This window comes from Artibeus jamaicensis, unplaced genomic scaffold (assembly GCF_021234435.1).
Source record: "Artibeus jamaicensis isolate MK-2021 breed Jamaican fruit bat unplaced genomic scaffold, CSHL_Jam_final scaffold_1689, whole genome shotgun sequence".
NCBI classification, from domain to species: Eukaryota; Metazoa; Chordata; class Mammalia; order Chiroptera; family Phyllostomidae; genus Artibeus; species Artibeus jamaicensis.
The window spans coordinates 10,951,529-10,973,990 of record NW_026522029.1 but is presented as its reverse complement, the minus strand read 5'-3'; the positions used below and the strand labels follow the sequence as shown (position 1 = coordinate 10,973,990).

The window sequence follows — 22,462 nt, the reverse complement described above, 5'->3', positions numbered from 1 at the left end:
TAGAGATCTTGGATCACTCTATCAATCCTCAGAAACAAAAATCACCCTTTACAATTTATGTTTCAAAACACGCTATCATTGGGGTTATAACAAGAACCATCACACTGTAGGGTGTAAAAATGTTAGGCTACTTCTTTGCCTTATACACGTCTTATCAGTGTGTACACACGTTTGGGTAACATACTCCCCTACAACACAGGACGATCGTTCATTCATATGTTTTTCAAGACTATGGTGCGGCCATAACTGTGTATCAAGTGTGGCTTAAATGGACCAATCATCACTGAGAACCCCAGGTGACTGGGGTCAGTGCGTTGGCTGCTCCAGGAAGAGCAGCGTGGCTATTTTTCAGGGGACACAGTGGTTGTAATCAATCGGAACCACCCAGGATGGTTAGATATCAAAGTCCGCACCCACCCTGCCAACTCAGCAGTCCCCCTGTACTTTTTAATCAGTCACAGGATCCCATGCTATGCAGAAAACTATATCCACGTGGTCCTGCGTTCTGTGGCCCCGCCCACTCCCCCAGCCTCCCACCCCTCTAATAACACGCACACTCCATGAGAACAGCCTGGCATGCTGTCTTCGTAGCCACAGCACCTAACACAGAGGGGAGGCATTTAATTTTCGCAGTGATGGAATGGCCTCCGTCCTCAACTGTCTCATGTCACGCACACTTCTATGAACTGAAAGTTGAAAGCAGAAATAATATCACAACCCTGAGAGTGTGTTATAGGAAAAGTATGACATTTCTGATTTCTAAGTGGCCAGAGCTATGGAAATGTTTCTTATAAAACTAACATTCTATGTTCAGTACAACCATTTGACTTTAATGTTGAGAAGAGCAGTACTCGTTGACATTGACTCTGTTCTATACTATGGAGAGGATTTTTCCCAAAAGTGTTATCTATAACATAATCAGCTGATCTACCCCAGCAGTTTTTGCAGAGCCATGGTTGTTTGATGATAGGGTATTTATTGATTGGATAATTTGCACACAGCAGATAAATAACCTTTCACTTGACTCCCGGTGCCTCGGTAGACAAGCTAGGCGCATCCCTGTTTGGAGTATTTTCATTTCCTGTAACAGACGACCCGTAAACTCTTGACTGTGTATCAAAATGACCTGTGGAACTTCGCAAGACACCACTTGGCTTCCGTACAAAATCGCCTCAATCAAAACCCACAGGGATAGACTAAAAATGATGGTGATATCAAGCCAGGGCCGATTACCTCTACTTTTTTGACTTTAGTGAAATTTCCTTTCTAACGAGTTCCTTAATGCATTCCACAAATATTTACTGGCTGTCTGTCAAATGGCACCAGATGCCAGAATTTCTTCTACTGATGAAAAAGAGGCATCGCCTGCTTTCATTTCGGCACCAACAGTGCTCTGTGGTAAGTCCTTGAGTTTGGAGTAAGTACCTTGTGCTTTACGATGTTATACAAGGTCAACTACCAGAGACTTCATGGTTGAAGAGAGGTATTCCTGAAGAGATGAAACCTAAACACTACTTGAATAGACAACGATGACAAGCAGATTGAGAGAGTGTTCTAGGTAGAGACCCCAACTTGCTCGGAGGCAAAATAGAGGCTGATATTTGCAAGAAATCACCCTAACATCAGCAAACATCGGTTCCATATACTCTGGAGACAGTGGCAACAACTGATGCACATAATCTTCTATGTCAACTCAGGTCATCAGGCTATTGAAGAGCCGTTCATCAGAGCTGCAACTCTCACCTTCACTGCTTACAATAAAGATGTACTTGCTTGCTATGGGACAGGTGTCTGTTCTGTGTGTTTGGGGCACCACTACATAGAACAGATGAAGATGCCCATGCCAGTGACTGTGATGTCACTGAAGTCGTGATGGATAGAAATAGAATACAAAACATACATACTTTCTTCCCAAACAATTCTACAACTATTACCTATCAGTCATATTAAGCACTCGAAACTTTATGCACCCTCTCCTTAAAAATGGCGCTTCATAACAGAATTACATGTATAACATGCCGATTAGTTTCTAACATGAAGAATGTTTGCTAATGTAATTATAAAGCAGCAAGTATAGAGAGGCTACTCTTTCTAATAGTTATTAAGCAAAAACAGATGATCCCTAACAGCATGGAAAATAAAGGTTAAAAATGAATAGATGATAGAAATTTCCCCAACTATTACTTTTATAGATTGGTATCAGTTGTAAATTAAACTTTCTTGTTCACTGGTAGACAAGTGAAAGGATGATTTATGTTGCTGTCAAAGCAAACACACCACTTCTCATGGTCTTTTTCTCTACCAGATTACCACGTTTTAGAGGGAAACAGTCCATCAGTAGCTTCAAATATTTAGAGGCATCTTTGGAGAGAAAGTGTAAAACTGTTTCCCAGATGAGGAAAGCTACAGAGAAGCCCCAATTCATTCACTTTCTGAGAATGAGGAAGAGCAAAGGGAATGGGGGTCTTATCACTGCTAACGACATGACATGAGGAGGGGTCGCCCCACGCCACCCCGAGTTAACCAGCTTTTACCCTGTGCCAGTCTGCTGGGCAAAGTAAGAAAATAATTACTCATCTAAATAGTGGCTATGTCAAAGACTGGCCATTCTGGCATCTCGGTAGACACTGGGGACAGAAATAAAACCAAACCACATTCATGAAACCCCCAGCAACTCCTAGAGGGAGACTAACATACAAATGAGTGATTTTTAAAATAACAATAATGTGGCGTGAGTTTTCTGTGTTTTGTTTTGTTTTGTAATCCATGAATCTTCCAGTGTCATTCTCCCAGTAGATTACATTCCAAACAGCTTTTAGATCATCAGATCTGACACCTACAGACTGAAGGTGATAAGGCTCCTCCTACCCATCGACCCCCCAAAGAGGAGTGGGACCTGTTGTTCTTTGCATTGGATCCTGATTGGAACAGGTGGCAATTTGCAAGAGTCCTTGTTACTTAATGGAACCAAGCCAACCCCAATCTAAACCCTGAATGCCCACAAATCAGCTGTCAACTTCTCCATAACTTAGTCAAAGGAACAAGTGACATCTCTTGGCCCCCAGCAACCCCTCTTTGGGTTTCCCCCATCATTGGTCCATAAATGATGACAGTGATCTACCCCTGAACTTGAGTGCAGGCTGAAGCGCTAACTGAATTAGAACATCCCCTTTGCCAGGAGCTCTTTATGTATCTCCTGGGTGGCACTGCAGTTATCCCCACAAATGCGTGGTATTTACTGTGGTGTAGCTGCATGTGAACATGCATGGTATTAATGTGCATTAATATTAGACCCCAGGATGCCATAATCACAAGCCAAGGAGGCTGTGGAGAAGCCTTAGAACACACGAGAAAGTCACCAGGGACAGCGATCAAAAGCGAGGTTGTGTGGGTTCAAATCCTGGATCTATGGTCTTGTAGCTGTGTGACCTTAGGCAAAGTCATCAACTTCTCTGTTAACGTTCTCATGGGTAAAATGAAGATCTTAATATCAGCTTACTTCCAAGGCATTTGTCAGAATGAAACGAGAACCCATATGGTGCCCAATGAGCAGCATGCACTGGGTGTGAGATCTTAGCTGGAGCTCAGTCTTTACATATGAAAAGGCAGATGCCAGAGGAAGGAGTAGGTAACCTGTATCCCAGGGACAGAGAATAGTGTGTTCAAGATAGTGGAGGATGGAGGCATGTGGTTAAACGTGGCTGACACGCAGGTGAGTGTGAGTGGGGTTGGAACAGGTGGGAAATGGCCCATCGTGAGCCCCGGACACACAGAGGGCCATTCCACTCTGCAGGGCACACTCATTCATGCTAAGCCATTTGGACAATCCAGGGATCCTCAAGACCAATGAAACGCATTGAAGGCTCATCCAAAGTCAAAGAGAGGCCGGAGAGCAGGAAGTAGGCTGAGCTCCAGAATCAGACTCCGGTCTGGAGAGAGAAGTCAGGGCAAGCGCCCCTCTAAGGCTCCCCACTCCTCTCTCTCTGCAGAGCCACCCAAGAGCGCCAAGTGCAAACGTGCTCTCCAGTGTCTTATCAGCTTCGTCAAGAATTGCAACTACTGTTCTCTCTAGCAGTCGTCCTTTCGGGAATTTGTGCAAATCTGAGTGAGGAAGGAGAGCCAAACGCCTCCTACAGTCTAAGGTTCACTCCTTTAAGCCCGGATGTCAGTTTACCAGTCAGACAGAGGAAGGAAGCTTCTCCGACACTCTATGCGCTCAGGTACCATGAATAGGGACCTTCATTTGCCTGTACAGTACAGGGCCATTCAGGAGCAATTAAATTTGGTTAAAATAAGAAAGAAATGCTTTTTAAGGAAAAAAAAAAGAAGGTTTGAGGGGATTGCAAAAGTTGATTGTGCTAAAGCACTTTTACACAGGTTTGTTTTAGTTCTCAATTGTCCCGTCGTATTTAAGCTGGTCTCTTACTCTGAAATACGATAACCTTTCTTTTCTTTGAGTTCTTTCTCCTAAATTAATAGCACTGTCTCTAATTCCATGCACAGCAAGCAAAGAGTTTATTTTACCAGATAACAGGAGGTCTGGTGATCAGCCAATGTCTAAAGACCCACTAGCCAAGTCAGTAGTAGGCCGAAGACTGTAACCGATAAATAGATATTCCTCACAAAATCACTTTAAAATTGACTTTCATCTTCTTGACCAGCTTAGTCTTATTCAGTGGCATTCTAACATGACTGAGTAGACATTTTTAAAAAAACGTTCACCTATAAAAATAAAACCATCCTACAATTTTGAAAAGAGAAATAAATATATTATAACATGCAAGGCAGTTTAAAATGGGGAAAAAAACCCTTGAGGTCGTAAATTGAATTGTGAGATTAGAAGAAAAAAAGTCCAAACATAGGAAAGGCATACTGAAGGCTACACCGAAAACTGCAGCTGAAGTTGACTCTTAAGTGAGAGAATGTGGACCGTTGCAACATTTTACAGCATCTGTGCGTACCTCTCCTTTGCAAAGAAACAAAGCTTCAATGGTCCAAATAAAAAACAACAACCAAGTTGGGTTTCCTCTCGGCACTCCCAGCTCAGGTCACATTTCTTTGCCCAGAATGAAAGGAGGGAAGTAGACAAGTAAAAGCAGAAATGCAGGTCGGCTCTCGGGTCCCACTTCACAGTGCCTTGAATTCCTAATGATTATGCCAACTGCCCTGAATCGTTTCCCCAAAGGTAGGGAAGAAAGAAAAGTGCACTTAGGACACAAGAGAATTCTGGCTTTTACACACCTGGATAGAATCATTCAAGATGATATAAAATGATGGGATGGGCTCAGCACTGATAAAACCCTCTGTTTCCATGACTCATTAGATGTATCATGAGTGTCAATATGAGTTTTCACTCCACCTTCTTGAGGACAGTCACTGCTTCTCCATCAGTACGGAGGGAAGCTTCAGACTGCCCTACTATGGGTTTCTCAGAGCATGCATCATGGGAGACCGCTAAGAGTACTTTCCTTTAAACAACGCTTCTGCTGATTCATTCCTAAGGTAACAGGGGTTTATGCAGTTTCAGAAGTTTTGACAATCCAGGAGAAAGACTTTCATTACAATGTGTACTAATGAGCCCTCTCCTGTTTTTTTCCCAAAGTTGACCACTTGTTTAAAAAAAGATCTATGAGACAAACAACCCATGTCAAGTAATGATCAATTTATTATCTGACTTAACGATGAAAGCTGTATAATTATATATGAAATATATATCATCAAACCAATCTGAAATTAATACGCAAAGCATAGAAATTTGACATTATTGGCCCTATGTAAAATATATAATTTTTTTAGCTTCTAAAAAATTCAGAGTTGTGCTAGTTCTTCCAGTAACAGCTTTAGAGAAGATAAAACAAACACACAAACAAAAAATGTCTATGTTCTGCCCTGCTTGGTGTAGCTCAGTGGATTAAGTGCCAGCCTGCAAACCAGAGGGTTCCCAGTTCCATTCCCAGTCAGACCACACACCTGGGTTGCAGGCCTGGTCCCCAGTAGGGGGCTCATGAGAGGCAACCACACATTGAGTTTCTCTCCCTCTCTTTCCCCTCCCCTTTCCCTCTCTCTGAAAACAAATAAATAAAATCTTTTTAAAAAATACCTACGTTCTTAATCCAGCCACGAATATATACAAAAATATTTTACAAACTATTACGCTTTCTATTCTGATGTAGGTAATCTTACAGAATTACATAATTAGGTATATTAACAACACAAGCAAGCCCTGGCTGGCATAGCTCAGTGAATTGAGCGTGGGCTGCAAACCAAAGGGTTATAGGTTCGATTCCCAGTCAGGGCACATGCCTGGGTTGCAAACCAGGTCCCCAGTGGGGGCCATGTGAGAGGCAACCACACATTGATGTTTCTCTCTCTCTCTCTTTCTCCTCCCTTCCCCTCTCTAAAAATAAATAAATAAAATATTTTTAAAAGTGTATTGAAAACAATACAAGTAATCCAAAATTACCTTTCTCCAAACTTAGGAACTTGAAGATTTTTACATGCATTCTGAGACCCGATTTCCTGTCCAACTTTCTCTAGATCAGTCCTTTTCATGGAACCCAGCTCACCAATCACTCCAGCACATGCATTTAAGTAATATCTGGTCATCCCATCAAGGCTCAGACCATTATTTTTCGAAGATCTTTTAATCGCTATTGCAGGTCTTCTCTGGGTCTTAGTTTCCTCATTAGTGAAGTGAGAAGGTCGTATGTGGGAAAGCAATTTCTATAACAACCTCTGTGTCTAGCATTCCCTTGAAAAATCTAGACACCTTTTCCTCCTTTGAAAAATTCGCCATTTTATTCCAGACACCCCCACCCAAGCTTGACACGAGTCCACTTGGGCCAATTAACCAGCGTGAAAAAAATTTGTCCCCCAAAAGAAACAATTTTTTAGAAATAAAAAGGGGGTTACTTAGATTTTTCTTTGGTCAGAAAGCCTACCCACAAATCTAAAAAGGGGGTCCACTGTTTGCCTTAGGACATTATGGGGAAAACTTAACTTGAATAATGTGCTCCTTCTAATTTAGTCACAAAGTGAGGCAAACACAGAACCTAAGAAGAACCTAAAAAGAATAAATAAATACGTTGTGAGCAATTGTACTGAATATATACATTTCTTATTTAACAATCTTTTGTCTACAATGATGAGAATACTACTTAGAAAGCAATTTTTATAAAATAGACTCTGTTAAGTATTAATTATGAAGTGAATCATCACTTTAAAATATCAGTAAACTTATAAACAATTTAAAGAAAGTGATATATATATATATATATATAACCTAAACTGAGATTATTTGCATATGACATGCAGGAAGATGCTTTGGATGAAATACCTATTTGTCTTTATTGTTTCTCTATTCCAGACTTGGTCCATTTTCATTTGAAAAACAAATGGAAAGACAATACCAATAATCATAGCGGACACCGCATTTATTATCAGAAGTGCATCTAATCTTTTAACTGATGTCTGTTAAGTAACCGCACGGACGAACTTGACCCCCGTGCGGAGCCGGATTAGCTCGGACTCTGGAGACCAGCGCCATTTCACCTGCTGGTCCCGGGCACTCAGAACAACACCCAGCAGGGCTCACCACCAACTGCTGACAAGCCCTGAAAACTTCTCATAAAATTAACCAACGTTTTGCAAGAATAGTGTTGGCTTAACCACCAAGGATTGAACACCACTTTAATTAGTAAAAAGGATTCAATTAGATGTTGTTTTTCTCAGCACTTCGTGATGCCTTAACTCATTTTAAAAACTTTGAAACCACGTATCTTCACACAACTGTGGTGTAGTCATTACAAAGACCAGGTAAATCTCTGGTTCTTTCTGTAATAAGTAGTGGACTAATTGACAGAGAAATTCATCAGTTTCTGAGATATGCATTTATGTTAACCACAGACCAAAATATTGAAGCTAATGTAAATGCATATATTATAAAACCCGTTTATATTAAATCCCAATAAATGCTAAAAATTTTTAATAAGTTTGTTAAAGATTGTCAAGTTACAGGGTTCAGACTTGCAAAGCAAAATAAGGACTGTGTCCAGCCATAAATTTTCTTTAAACCCATTCATCCAACAACTTTCCCCTGTTGGGTTAGACGATTCAGGACCCTAACTAACTCCACTGCCTTCAGAGTCTAATGTATTATAAACTCGTAACTCTGTAAGGCTTTAATATTTTTAATCCCAGAAATACATATTTTAGAATAAAACAGGCTGTTTTAAATCATCTTTGGGTTTAGCAACCAGATCACACTGCTGTGCCCCAGTGAAATCAATACACTATAGTACAGTTCTAGTGTATAAGACCTTTACTTAGAAACTAGAGTGAAATCTCATTCATTGTTTTTTCAATTGCAAGTGTAAGGACTAGTATGAGTGCGGACACTGGTTTATTTTCCCATCGTGTGACGATTCAGGCCAGTGTCTCCTGTTAAGCATTAATAGACAATTCCATCCTTTGGGATGTTTATTAACTGACAAGAATGCCTACAAGTAGGTCTAAGTCAGTATCTCGCTTCCCACTATGCAAACAACGCCTGCCAACTTGGTTGAACGCATACCAAATTTTGCAGTACGACCATCTAAACAACCATAAAGCCTTCAAGACATTTCACCAGAAAGGACAAACAGAAACCACATACGATCATCACGCTTGGCTATTTCTCACAACACTTGGCTTTATAATAACAGGAAAGCTTCTTTCTCCATCACTTATGCACCGCGGTACAGGGATGTTTGTTTAAAAGTGGCTCAGGTACGTAAGCAGATTGGAGAGAGAAAACTCTCCACTACAGGGGTAGAAACTTCCTCGGTCTGAAATCCTTAGAACTTTACGGAAAAGAAACCAATCTCTAACCCTGAATGTTACAATTGGTGCCTCTTGAGTTGGCATTTCACCTTCGCTGAAGACAGTCTGAGTGTCTCTATTTTTGAATACATAGCTGACTTTAGGAGACTCGTGTCCACATATGTTGTGACACGCAGAAGAAGAAATCGTATGTGTATCTCTTCCTCCGCCGAGAGGCTCTTGCTAGGCAGATGCTTGGATTCCAAATAACACACAGAACCAGCAGAGGGCAGAGCGACGGGCAGAAGGAGCAATCCCGCCGGTGACCCAGGTACTCAAGGTAGAAAGCAAACTTTGGATGGATTCCACTTTCACAGACTCTACTCTTGATCCTTGGAAAGGTAGAAACGAAGAAATCCACATAACTGGCATAACTTCGTCAAAGTTCAAACAGTCCTCCCGGGGCTCGGACCGCCTGGTCCGACCCTGGAGGGTCGCAGGGAGGAAGGAGCCAGCCCGCGCGGCCTGCTCCTGCTCCAGGTGAAGGCCAGCGCGCGGGGCAGGCACACAGACCTGGTTTCCAAGAGCCCGGCCCCCGGGAGCGCCAGCTCCCACTAGGGAGAACGCCGATCTTGGCACCCACCGGGGCCAGACTCAGGTTTCCGCTAAAGCCTGCGCATTTGGGCTTGACACTTTCTTTCGCCCTCAGCCAATCCTCGCCACCCTCCTTCTGCGCCTTGCCCTTTGAACAAAGCTGGCTTTTCTACTCCCCGCGGCTGGGGCTCCCTGCTCTCCAAAGGCGCTCCACCGCCAGCCGCGTCTGCGGCACCTAACGGACCGCTCCAGCCACACGCCTGGGAGGGAAAGGGCGGGGTAGGGGCGGGAGGAGACGCAGGGCGGAGGGAAGTGGCTCTCCCTCCTTGGGTACTGACAGGGCTGCCGTCTTCCCGACAGGTCTGCTCCTCGACTATTTGCTGGTGCCACGTAGGAACTTTCCCTTACCTCTCTCCTCCCGCCCCAGCTCTCGCCCCCTCCCCTATCCCTCCTCCCCCAGCCCATTTGCTTGGCCGGTTTCACCACTATCCATGAGAACTGCACGTCCAACCTGCAAGAAGGGAAGGGGGGGGGTCATCGTGGAGGGGAGGGGGCTGAAATTCGGGGAAAAGCGTTCCCCAGGTCTTCAACCCCATTCCTTATAACCTGCCAATTTCTTCCCCACTTAAAATCTCATCAAAATGCCACAAACACACACAAAGTGTTCTCAGTCTTCTAGATTCACCCCCTCTTTGCTTTCTCATATCCCTAAAAAGTAAAACAGCCCCTTTCTCACTTTATTCCAGACAAAGAACTTTATCAAGGTTCATTTTATACCCTTTCTCTATATTTTCGGCTCAGTTCACCCCTAGAAAGATATTTCCATTGGCTAGAATCTGGAGAAACCAGAAGATGTGTTCCATCCCGTAACAAAAGCTCTTTACAAGTGCCCTTGTGTTCGAGGTAATATTTTTCCTCTTTTCAAAGACGCTGCAAAGCGGCGAGGGGCATTTCAGCAGGCTGTGTGCCTGGCGGACCTTTTTTCCCTGCTACCTCTTCTCCCATTACCGTCCCGCCTACATGGAGCTCTCTCTCCGGTCTGTACTTCCAACCTGGTGGCAGCTGCAATCTGGATTTTATTTAGGAGAAAATTTTTTTTTGGAGGCGGGGAGGGGGGCCTCCAGGGGGAGGGGCGCAGAATGAGCCAGACCGACAGCCATCGCCCACCTCCCCAAGCCCCTGTCTCCTTACCTCCTCTGACCTCTCGGGGCTGGAAGAGGAAAGTGAGCGCGAGGGTTGTTACGGTGAGATCCCAGAGCCACCGTTTCGTCTTCCACCTGAAGGACCACCGCTCCATCTCCGAGCCCCGCACTCGCGTCTGGGCGCTCTACCCACGAGATCGCGACGGCACCCCGACTTCGTCCCGGCCGAGGTAGTAGCGTCGGGGATGTTTGCTACACAGCCATTGGGGAGGGAGCGGGGAGCAAAAAAAAAAAAGAAAAAAGAAAAAAAGAAAAAAAAATAAAGGGCTTTTTTTTCTTTCAGATTGGATGGCGTGCTTCCTTCCTGTCTCTCGCCCCCTCCTCTCCCTGGCGCTCGGCCCCGCCGCCGGCCGGGACCCTCGATCCGTCCTCCGCGGGGCCCTGCGTTCAGACTGAGGGCGGATGAGGGGCTTCCAACAAAAATCGGAGAGGACTGCGTGCCCCTAAAGGCTTCATGCCGTCAGTGGGCCGGACGAGAGGCCCCGGGCAGCCCCCTCCCCCGCCCACGCCCCGCGCGCGCCCCCCTCCCCCCGGCCCCGCGCGAAACTGACAAGCCGGCCGCGGGTCCGACCCAATCACACGCCTCGCGCGCGGCCCGAGCCCGCCCCGCGCTGGCCCGGCCCCAGGACCGCGACTCCGGGCAGGCCCGGCCCACCGACCAGCCCCCCGCCGCCCCCTGCCCGCCTCCCTCCGCCCCGGCCCGAGCCCCCGAGAAGGGGTGGGAGGGAGTCAGGGGGGCGCGTGCTTGGCTCCTGCACTTTGGGAATGAAAGGAATGGCTGGAGAGCCCCGGAGCCCGCAGAGCTTTCAAGGAGCTTCTGTATTCAGTAAAAACAGCTACTTGTCTGCTTGCACCGTCTGCTCGCCGCTCGGCCGTCGGCGCGGCGGGTGGGGGGCAGGGGCGCGGCGTCGGATCCGCCGCACCGCTGGAGTCCGGGGCTGGCTGCCGTAACCTTATCCCTGGGCAAAAATCTGCAGCCTACAGCCGACCGGGAACGGGCGTACTCGCGGCTCTGCGTACTCGGAAAACTGTTGCTTTTTTTTTTAACCGGCAATTAGAAGAAAGGGATAAAGGTGAGCTAGAGGGACTCAAAAGGTTGACCCTGGTGACCTTACAGGGAAGCTCTGCTTTAGGATCTGAAACGTACGGGCTGTGGTCCTCAAGGTCTCAATTCTGCAGGAACTGGACTCCGGGGCAGGAGGAGAGAGAAAAATGCATGGAGCTGACCTGAAGGCGGTGGGCAATTTAATTTTCCAGCCGATTCTGGCCTGATCCCAGAGGAGAGGGAAAAGTGGGAGAGAAAACCTCAGGAAGGCAATCAGCAGAGAGCTCCAAGCGTCTCCAGGCCTATGTCCCCTCAGAAAGGATCTCAGGAACTGAAGACAGGGCCGCCCCACAGTGAAAATAAGGAGGGGTGGGTTTCTGAGCTCCTTCTACACCTTTCCTCAAAGTTAGTCCACTGAAACCTGCAACGCAGTTTCCCTGGTCACTTTTTCCACGTTTAAATCCTTTCCTCCTGTTAGCTCCTTCTTCCTCAATATTTCCTCAGGTGTCTCTCTCCGCAATGCTCCGGAACAGAGCCGCGTTGGGTGCCAGCAAGACTTGGCCCTCCATAGTGATGTGTTCAGGGGATGAATCCATCCTCCTGTTGGCAAAGACTAGAAACTTTGGCCAGGACCTATGCTGAGTAGTTAGGAGAGTTCAACGTTTAAGAGTTACCACCTAAGTTTAGGAGACACCCAAGTCCACTCATCTTTAGAAACCCAATATTCTATTAGTTAATGGAACTAGACTCATGACCCATCTGATGAATCAAATGCTCCATTGATGTGGCTTAAGAGATGAGAGGTGTTCAAAGACTAGATGAAGGCCCAGGATGGAATGGCTTAACAGCATGTATAGAATGCAAGGCATATAAAATGAAGGCAATGGAAAAATACCTTCAATATGACAGCCACTCTCTGTGACAAAGAACCGTTCCCATATCAAGAAGTTTACCTCCTAGATAACAGATAAAAACAAACAAACACCTTTATATTAGTAACTGCTACAACAATGTTAGGGATGCCTTATATCAGCTATTGAAAAATATCACCAACTAGCTTTTTAGATGAAAACCTCAGGTTGTTAGTAATTTAATAAAATAATTCAGTATCAGAGTGTGCTTGAAAGTGGAATATACAGTCACACAGAAGGACTTTGTAGCGTTAATACAGGTCAAGGTACCACCTTCTACTGCCTTCACTCTTCAAAATGAAAAATGCGTGTGTGTTTTTGCAGTTTCCACGCTTTTTTGAAGCATGATTTTCCCGTTCAATTCTTTGTCTATTTTTAAACCCATTCTGTAAGTCTTCCCTGATATGTAAGATGGTGTACTTGATACAAAGTTTGGAAATACGTAGTACGTGTGAGGTTGCCAAAATCAGAAACCAACTCAACAGCAAGAGAGAGTTACAGGGTTTGTAGGAACAGGTGAAATAGGGTTTCCAATTGTGTTCAATCCCTCTCCTGATTTATTGGGAATCTCATGGCCTGACACTGTTCTGGAAGGTGAGAAACCAGGCAGCCAGTCTAGCAAGCCCCACCTCTGGTCACATCTCAGGCCTCTCCCTGCGGTGAAAGGGTCCTTTCAGGCAAAGTGACTTGGGTGAATAGCATCATTACTCCCCTACCCTCTCTGCACTCTGTGGTCTGCATTCCTCTGGCCACTGCCCAGCTGGGCACCACCTGGGTCTGAATGAATGCCTCTGGCAGGAAATATAGTAGATTCATAGTGAGGAATATAAATTATGTCTAACCCCTCTAGCCTGAAGCTAGCAGCCAGATCTAGAGCCCAGGACCCTGCCCAGGGAGGTACAGGAGCTGAGTTCAGTGAGAGGAAGGAGAATCCTGAACAAGAAATGGAACGCAAGGAAGCTGGAGGATACCTCATGACCTTCAACTCGCCAGAGATTACCTTCCAAGGGCGTTTTTCTATACCACCCTTCAGCCAGTCTTTGTTAATATACATAGATTCAAAATGTAAAAGAATATGACAGCTTCCTGGCATAGCCTTAATTTGAAGCACGATTGGCTATATGACATTTCCTATGTCACCGCATTATAGACAGTGTTTAAAGGTATTTGGGCCGCTTTGTAGAATTCATCCTGACTGCAGGCCTTTCAAAAACAAGATGGAAACAGTTTACAGGGGAAAAAATAGTCTCTCTTGGTAGCTATATTTTAAATTTATTTGTCCATGATGGCTCGTTGGAGAAACAGAATATAATCTAATAATTGATTGGGAGGTCAGTGTACACACATGTGAATGTTTTAGACAGTCTTCAGAGTTCCTGGAACTTTCAGTAAACGTTGTGAAAAGCCAATGGATCCCCCTCTACATCTTCACAAACCCCGAGGAATTGGGGAATGTGAAACCAGTGTTTTACATATGGAGACCCCAAAAACCGATCTGGGACTGAGGAAATCTTGTCCAGAGCTGGACACCCCTCGAACAAGAGTAATAAAGTATTGGAGGTGAAGACAACTCTATTACAAAACATAAATCCAGGTAGAATTAGAGAGAAGAAGAAATTGGTTTAGAAAATTATATCATCTTTTAAATCATTTGACATTTACTTCTCTTTTCTCATGCTGATACACACACATGTGTATATATGTGTGTGTGTGCATGCGTGTGTGTGTGTGTGTGTGTGTGTGTAGCCTCTGGGTTGGCTTCTTCAAGCCTTTAACCAAGCTTTCATCTAAAGATTCTCTTTTATCGTGGAAATTGGGCTAATACCTCTGAAGCTCTGTATATTATTGTTGTCCCTTACATGGAGAGGCATTTTCTCCAAACACTTTACTGTAGGTAAAGCCATTGCATCAAATTTGACTTATTGAATGAGAAATAATTGCAGGGGTGGGAAACCCTCGCACACATCAGAAACATTTAAGACATTTCAAAGAAAATTGCTGTTGAACGTAATCCTCTCTTACTGTGCTTCATGGTTTGTCTTTCTTGCCCTTTTCTGAACTTGGGTCAATTATTTTAAGAAGAAATGACTAAGCAGTTGGACGTTTATTTTACAGTTTTTCTAATACATCAGTGGCTAGAAATTAGTCTCTGGTTAAGCATGGAGTTCATCCCTCTTACCTCACAGACCCGCCATTGTTCACCCTGGAAAGTGGGGGTGGGGAGGAGACGGGGGAATTTATTTCCACAGTGCAGGCCAGCTCACCAGTGACCCCACACTGATGATGAAGTGCCAGCCCCTGTGCTGTGAAATAACATCCAGCACAAATTTAGCCCCATTTCCATGATAAAACAGAGTCATTACATGGAAAGTTGGTCTGTTGAAGTGTTGAAGAAGTCAACTCAGTGGAGACGACAGACCCGTCCTGCTGGAAATACCATAAAAGTCTGTTCTAAATGACCCCAAACAAGTGAGCAACACAGCCCTTTACACTCCGGCGCATCTCCCTCTAAAATACCCTTTTACTTACAGGAAGCCATCACGGTCCTTATAAGTAATTGTCCTAAGCGGGAAGGGAGGCACGGTGAACAAAATGATTCAGGGTTAAAAACAGGTACTTTTGGACATTCGTCAAGATGTTTTTGCTCTCTGCATCCTTTTTTCTCCTTAATTGAATGGGTTTGGCATTTCGTGAGCTCGTGTATGTGAGCAAAAATGTCACAGGACTTGTTACGAAAGGGTGCTGAACGGGCTCAACATCTCTATCAGCAGAAGTTGAAGGTGGACTTTTAAGACATTCAGTGAACCACGTGCCATGGTCAAGGGCAGTGGCACCGACGATGCATGCCCATGATGTCTCACTGCACGTGGCGTTCCAGCTGTCCCCCGAGTGACGATTATCTTTATTCACACGAGCTGCTCCTAATAAAATAAAATTGCTGAAGTTAAGGGTTATAGCTACTTTCAAGGGATTATTTACTCTTATGAATTTTCTCATAACAATTTTACAAATACTCTCTAAAATTTCATTTTGGTAGTAAAATAAGAATATAGAAATAGACGTCTTTGGACACTTATTTTTTCATAAAATGAACGATAAAAGGGAACAAGGTGACCACATATATCATTGCACCTTTTGAAATAACTAGAAGCCTCCTTCACCTCTTCTGCATCTTCAATGACTGATTTACCCATCATGGCATTTGTCCATATTCTTGCCTTAAAATAAATATTATTTAGTCAGACAACCATATGTAATGTTTTTTGTGCCTCCACCATTTGTAACAACTCATTTAATTCTGAAACCAAATGCAGGCACTTTAGAAATCTGAAGACTCACACAAAACAAAATTTCTGAATTATATGCAATGTGCCTGTTATTTTATATGACAGTCTTATACATTCTTTTGAGGTCACAACAAATGCCAAATGCAACATTTAAGGCTGGTGGATAGGGTTAAATATCAAAAAAGATGGTATTTTTAAAACATCTGTGAAGAATAACTCCAACCTAATTTGTTTTGCAGATTCTCTGTGTCTAATAGCCCTCCCAATATTGTATTTTCTGCCAGTATTAGTATGGTCAAATTATTGCTCATTTAAATGCTGGGCAAGCAATAGCTCCTATTTCAAAAGTTCTTGCAGTCTCATCTGCAAAGACTGGAAAATCACATATGGGTTCAAATGATTTCAAAAGAAGCAATATTCAATAAGAAGGTATACTTTTGAAGGAAAAATAACTTTTTTACTAGAACAGGAACGTCTTGTTGAAAATATGTAATGGGTTTGTTTTGTTAGTCTTCAGCACATCTTCATGATACAGGAACATCACAGTTTTAAGAGTTACATTTTAAGGGTGACATTAGGGGTACCCAACATTCAAACCAGGAACACAGAAACCTAACATGTGAAAAAGCATTTTATTTCCACAGTTCTGCTCTCATTGTTAATCCTTATAAGTAGTACATTTTGAGAATATATTTTTGTATTTTACAGGAGGAAATATTATTTCCTTACTCCAGATTAATTATTAAAACAAATGTGATCCCAGTACTACAAACCTTAAAATAAGGAAAGATAACATCACTGACTACACGTGTAGCCTTTAAAAAAGTCTAAATCAGAATACATTTCTAACACAATTTTAAAATCTGTTTTTTAAAGGTACATGAAGATGAGTTATTTTTATTCCAATGCCAACCTGCGAGTTTTGCTCTCTTTTGAGATTTTAAAATAAATGTTGTGACTTTATATGCTCCTGCAAACAGAAAACATGACTGAAGTTAACCTCAAGTCACTTATTCTTTCCAAGAAGGAAGAGAAAAAAAGGCATTCAATATTTTAAAGAGAAACATATAATTATAATTGCGTTAATAGTTCTCCAAAGTATCCAAAATATTTGTTTTTATTTTTAATATATTTTATTGATTATGCTATGAAAGTTGTCCCATTTTTTCTCCCCTTTATTCCCTTCCACCTTGCATCCCCCTTTCACTCACATACCACCCCAACTTTAGTTCATGTCCATGGGTCGTACATATAAGTTCTTTGGCTTCTCTGTTTCCTATACTATTCTTAATCTCCCCTGTCTATTTTGTACCTACAACTTATGCTTTTTATTACCTGTACATTTTCCCCCATTCTCCCTTCTCCTCCTCCCTACTGATAACCCTCCATGTGATCTTCATTTCTGTGATTCTGTTCCTGTTCTCATTATTTGCTTAGCTTTTTTGTTTTTGTTATTTTTAGGTTCAGTTGTTAATAGTTGTGAGTTTGTTGTCATTTTACTGTTCATATTTTTGATCATCTTCTTTTTCTTAGATAAGTCCCCCTTTAACATTTCATATAATAAGAGATTGGTGATTATGAACTCCCTTAACTTGGCTTTATCTGGGAAGCACTTTACCTGCCTTTCTATTCTAGATGATAGCTTTGCTGGATAGAGCACTCTAGGTTGTAGGTCCTTGCCTTTCATGACTTTAAATACTTCTTTCCAGTCCCTTCTTGCCTGCAAGGTTTCTTTTGAGAAATCAGCTTATAGTCTTATGGAAACTCCTTTGCAGGTAACTGTCTCCTTTTTTCTTGCTGCTTTTAAGATTCTCTCTTTATCTTTAATCTTGGGTACTGTAATTATGATGTGTCTTTGGTGTGTGCTTCCTTGGGTTCAGCTTCTTTGGGACACTGAGCTTCCTAGACTTCCTGGAAGTCTATTTTCTTTGCTAGATTGGTGAGGTTCCCCTTCATTATTTTTTCAAATAAGTTTTTAATTTCTTGCTCTTCCTCTTCCCCTTCTGGCACACCTATGATTCTGCTGTTAGAATGTTTAATGTTGTCCTGGAGGTTCCTGAGCCTCTCCTCATTTTTTCAAATTCTTGTTTCTTCATTCTGTTCTGGTTGAATGTTTATTTCTTCCTTCTGCTCCAGATCATTGATTTGAGTCCTGATTTCCTTCCCTTCACTGTTGGTTCCCTGTACATTTTTTAATTTAATTTTTCATAGCCTTCACTTTTTCTTCTATTTGGGGGCCATACTATGAGTCCCCATATTGTGAGCACCCTGATTACCAGTGTTTTGAATTTTGCATCTGAGTTGGTTCTCTCTTCATCACTTAGTTCTATTTTTGGAGCTTTGATCTGTTCTTTTATTCAAACTATACTTTTTTTTGTCTCAGCGCACCTGTTACATTGCAAGGGACAGAGTCTTAGATATTCACTGGGTAGGGTAATAGTAAAAATTACACAACTTTTGAGGAAACACAATAGTCAGTCTATAGCAAATGTCATTCATTGAAACTGTCAGATGACAAAGTAAACTAGTTGCATTTTGGTTTTTAGGATATATATCATGCAAATCAACTAAAATCTGTATTTACTGCTTTTGAATGTTGATGCTCATTAGTGCAAGCTTAAGTCATCACAATGATCAAAGCATGGCATATAAACTCCTCTGTAATTGGAAGAAAACTGTAGTTTTGTTGGGGATGTTTAACTTCTCATGAACTACATAATAATCAAAACTTCAACCGACCTCATGTTTAGAAACTACATTGACGTTTCAAAATAAATAAGGACAAAAACACAAAGAAGAGCGTGTCAGCAAAAATGGTGGAGGAGGCAGACCCAAGCATTTGTCTTTCTGAAGAAATACTGAAAAACCAAGCAAATGTGGTCAGAATCAACTTTGTTAAAACTCCGAGAAACTAAGTTTGACCACAAAAAGAGAACAGTGAATCAAGAAAAAGGCAACATAAAAATGGGAGGAAAGATGTGTGGCATTTTTATTCGCTTCAGTCCCACTGCTCTGGCTGGCTCAAGGGCAATCTCAAAGACCACAAGCTACATTGCCAACGTGTGGCCTAATGGCAGACACCAGGAGCACAGCATACTTTATTCTAATTCTCTGGGAGCTAATGAAAAGACCTACCTAAGGTGTTTGCCTTTATTTTGCCTTTCTCAGAGCTCACCCACGTTGGAAAAGCAGCCGATATACCTGAACCACATTGCAGGGCAGAAGTACAACCTGCAGATTCACCTGAGGCATGTGACTGAGTGCCCCAAGCCTGGGAGGAAAAGCTGGGTAAAGAATTTTGGGGGGAAATTAGGGTATTCAAAAACACCCCTGCATATAGGGGAAATGAGAAAGCCATAGCACATGCTCAGGAAAGACACTTGCTCGGTAAAAACCTAAAAAGATTATTTTTTTAAAGATTTTATTTATTTATTTTTAGGGGGGAAGGAAAGGAGAGAGGGAGAGAAATATCAATGTACAATTGCCTCTCGTGCATATCCTGCTGGGAACTGGCCTGCAACCCAGGCATGTGCCCTGACTGGGAATTGAACTGTGATCCCTTAGTTCACAGACCCATGCTCTAGCCACTGAGCTACACCAGTCAGGGCCTTATATTTAACCTCTTGCAGATCTCTAGGCTCAGTGCAGCAGGAAGTGAAAGCTAAGGCAGAGTTTTATAAGGCCTGGCTAAGCGCTGAAAGTGTCAAGCACAGAAGCAACCTGCAAAGACTGGCACGGGTGGTTTTTATAAGTTATTCTCTCTCTCTCTCCCTCCCTCCCTCTCTCTCTCTCTCCCTCCCTCCCCCTCTCTCTCTCCCCCCGCCCCCCACCTTCTGGTCCTGGCTCTTCTGAAAATCTCTGTTAAAACAATAACTGAACACAAGCTAAACAGGTACTTCAGAGATAACACATGAAAAAGTTGTGGATTTTAAAAATAGCTTCAAAAAGGCACTAAACAAATAGCTCAAGCTGTATTAAACAAAACCCCAAGAGGGGAAAAATTCAGATTTAAAGAGTTGCCATACTATATTTACAAAATTCCCAATTGTCAACAAAAATTATAAGGCATGCAGAGTAACAAAAAAATCCGTGTCAGTCACAGAATGAACAGAAACTGTCACTGAGGAAGTACAGACATTGCACTTGCCAGACAAGCACTTAAAATCAACTTTAATTCATAAATCAACTGCCTTCACTATTTTTAAAGACTTAAAGGAAACTATAGGAAAAGAACTAAAAGAAATAAGAACAATGATAGTGACCAAGTAGAGAATATCAATAAAGAGAAATTTAAAGCAATGATCAAACAGAAATTCTAGAGCTGGAAAGCACAATAACTGAAATAAAAAACTTACTGGAGGATTTATTAGTAGATCTCTGTGGACAGGAAAAAGAATCTGTGAATTTGAAGATACGTAAGTTGAAATTATCCAGTCTCGGGAGCAGAAAGAAGCAGCATAAAGAAAGATGAACAAAGCCCAATACGCCTTTGGGACACTATCAGATGTATCAGCCTATACATAATGAAAATGTCAAAGGGGTAGAGAAAGAAAAAAAAAAACTAAAAGACTATTTGAAGAAATGAGGGGACCAAATTCTCCAAATTTGATAAAATGCATGACTCTTCACGTTCAAAAAGTTCAACAAACTCTAAAAAGGATCCATGTAGACAGATCCCCGCCGAACCATATAATAATACTGTGTAAAGCCCCAGACAAATAGAGTCTTCAAAGCAGCCAGAGACAAGTTGCTCATCATGTACAAGAAATCCTTAATAATTTATCATCTAAAGCTAGACGAGAGCAGGGTTACATTTTAAAAAGTGTTAGGAGAAAAAACTTTCAACCAAGAATTCTATGCCCATCAAAATTATTCTTCAAAGATGAAGAAGAAACCAAGACATTCCCAAATAAACAAAAGTGACAATGTTTGTTGCTAGTAGACCTGTTTTTAATGAAATATTGAAGGAGATCCCCCAAACTGCAAAAATGAGACACTATACTAGGCAGTAACTCAAAGCCACGTGAAGAAGTAAAGAGTCTTGATAAGGGGCACTACATTGGGAAATATGTCAGATATAATAAACCATAAGCCAAAAGGTGGTTACAAAGACAAAGGAAGGCATTATATGTTGGTCAAAGCCAATTCATCAAGAGGATATAACAATTGTAAACAGTAGAGCCTCACAATCTATGGCACTGATAGAAAAATAATTGAAGGAAGAAATAGGCATCCCTGCATTAATAGATGGATACTTTCATAACCCACTTTTAAGTAATGGATAGGATGTGTAGAGAAGATGCTTGTCGAGGACCAAAATGCAAGATGCTTGACCAACATTATAAACCACCAGCCCTCTCAGGCATACACAACACCCCACCCCACAGGAGGAGAACACACACTCTTTTCCAGTGCACAGGGAACATTCTCCAGCACAGACCATTTCTTCAGGCGATAAAATAAGTCCCGACAAACTTCAAAAGATTCACAGCACCTGAAGTATTGTCATTGGCCATCATGGAATGAAGCTAGATATCACTAACAAATGGAAAACTGGAAAATTCACAAATGTGTGGAAACACATTCTTAAACAACCACTGGGTCAAAGAACACATCACAGGGAAATTAGAACGTGTCCCTTATTTAAAAGTTTATACATATTGGGAAATATTTCTTATGAATATAGCTGCAGAAATTCTCAATAAATGACCAGCAAACTTAATCCCATAGTATTGGGTTGGCCAAAAATTTAGTTAGTTTTTTTTCTTTCCATAAGATGGCTCTGGTAGCGCTTAGTTGTCTAACTACATTCAAAATAATTTTGTCATATTGTATTATGACAGCTGTCATATCAGCGTGCATTTAAAAAAAATCAAAATCAGCGAAATTTTGTGCAGCCATTTTAGTATTGAAAATGGAAGAAAATACACAACTTTTTTAGTGTATTATGCTTTATTATCTGAAAAAAAGTAAAAATACAACTGATACACACACAAGAAAAGATGTGTGCAGTATATGGAGAAGTTGCTGTGACTGATCAAATGTGTCAAAAGTGGGTTGCGAAATTGCGTGCAGGAAATTTCTTGCTGGATGATGCTCCACAGTCCAGTGGACCAGCTGAAGCTGATAGCGATCAAATTGAGACATCAGTTGAGAACAATCAACATTCTACCACACAGGAGCTAGGTAACATACTCAAAAATATCTAAGTCAATAAAGTTATTGGTGAAAATGAAAAATGTGTCTTTTATTTTACAGGAAAAATCATACAGACTTACTGGCCAACCCAGTAGTTTGGTGGTTTCTCAACGATGTTGTAGGGGAAGTGGAGGCAGTCTGGCTTCCTCACCCAGGTGTCTGGGTAACTGGGAAGCAGTGTTCCTGGAGCCTTGAATGGGCCTGATAAGTAGTGTTCTCATAGCCTTGAGACTGGGTGCGATAAACTGTTCCCATAATATGAAGTGAACTCAAAAGCACAGAATTATGTTATGTTTTATAATGCGCTGGCATTTTGCTGGCTTTGTTTGCCTCTACTATTTAAGCAAGTAGGGACTCGAGGAAAGCAAAGGCCAAAATGTGTGCCACATGGGACATGCATGGGGACATGTGGCTTGCAGCATGTGT

At 42.4% G+C, this 22,462-nt stretch overlaps 1 protein-coding gene across 4 annotated transcripts in view; it reads right to left on the bottom strand.

Moving 5' to 3' along the window:
- COL11A1 (collagen type XI alpha 1 chain) overlaps positions 1–10,714 on the bottom strand; it is a 163,086-nt gene extending 152,372 nt beyond the window's left edge. For all 4 annotated transcript variants that reach the window (XM_037153048.2, XM_037153051.2, XM_037153049.2 and 1 more), the window contains exon 1: positions 10,585–10,714. In XM_037153048.2, the coding sequence (XP_037008943.2) occupies positions 10,585–10,690 (106 nt within the window). In that variant the 5' untranslated portion in view covers positions 10,691–10,714. The remainder of the gene's footprint in view (positions 1–10,584) is intronic.
- Positions 10,715–22,462: the final 11,748 nt, after the last annotated feature.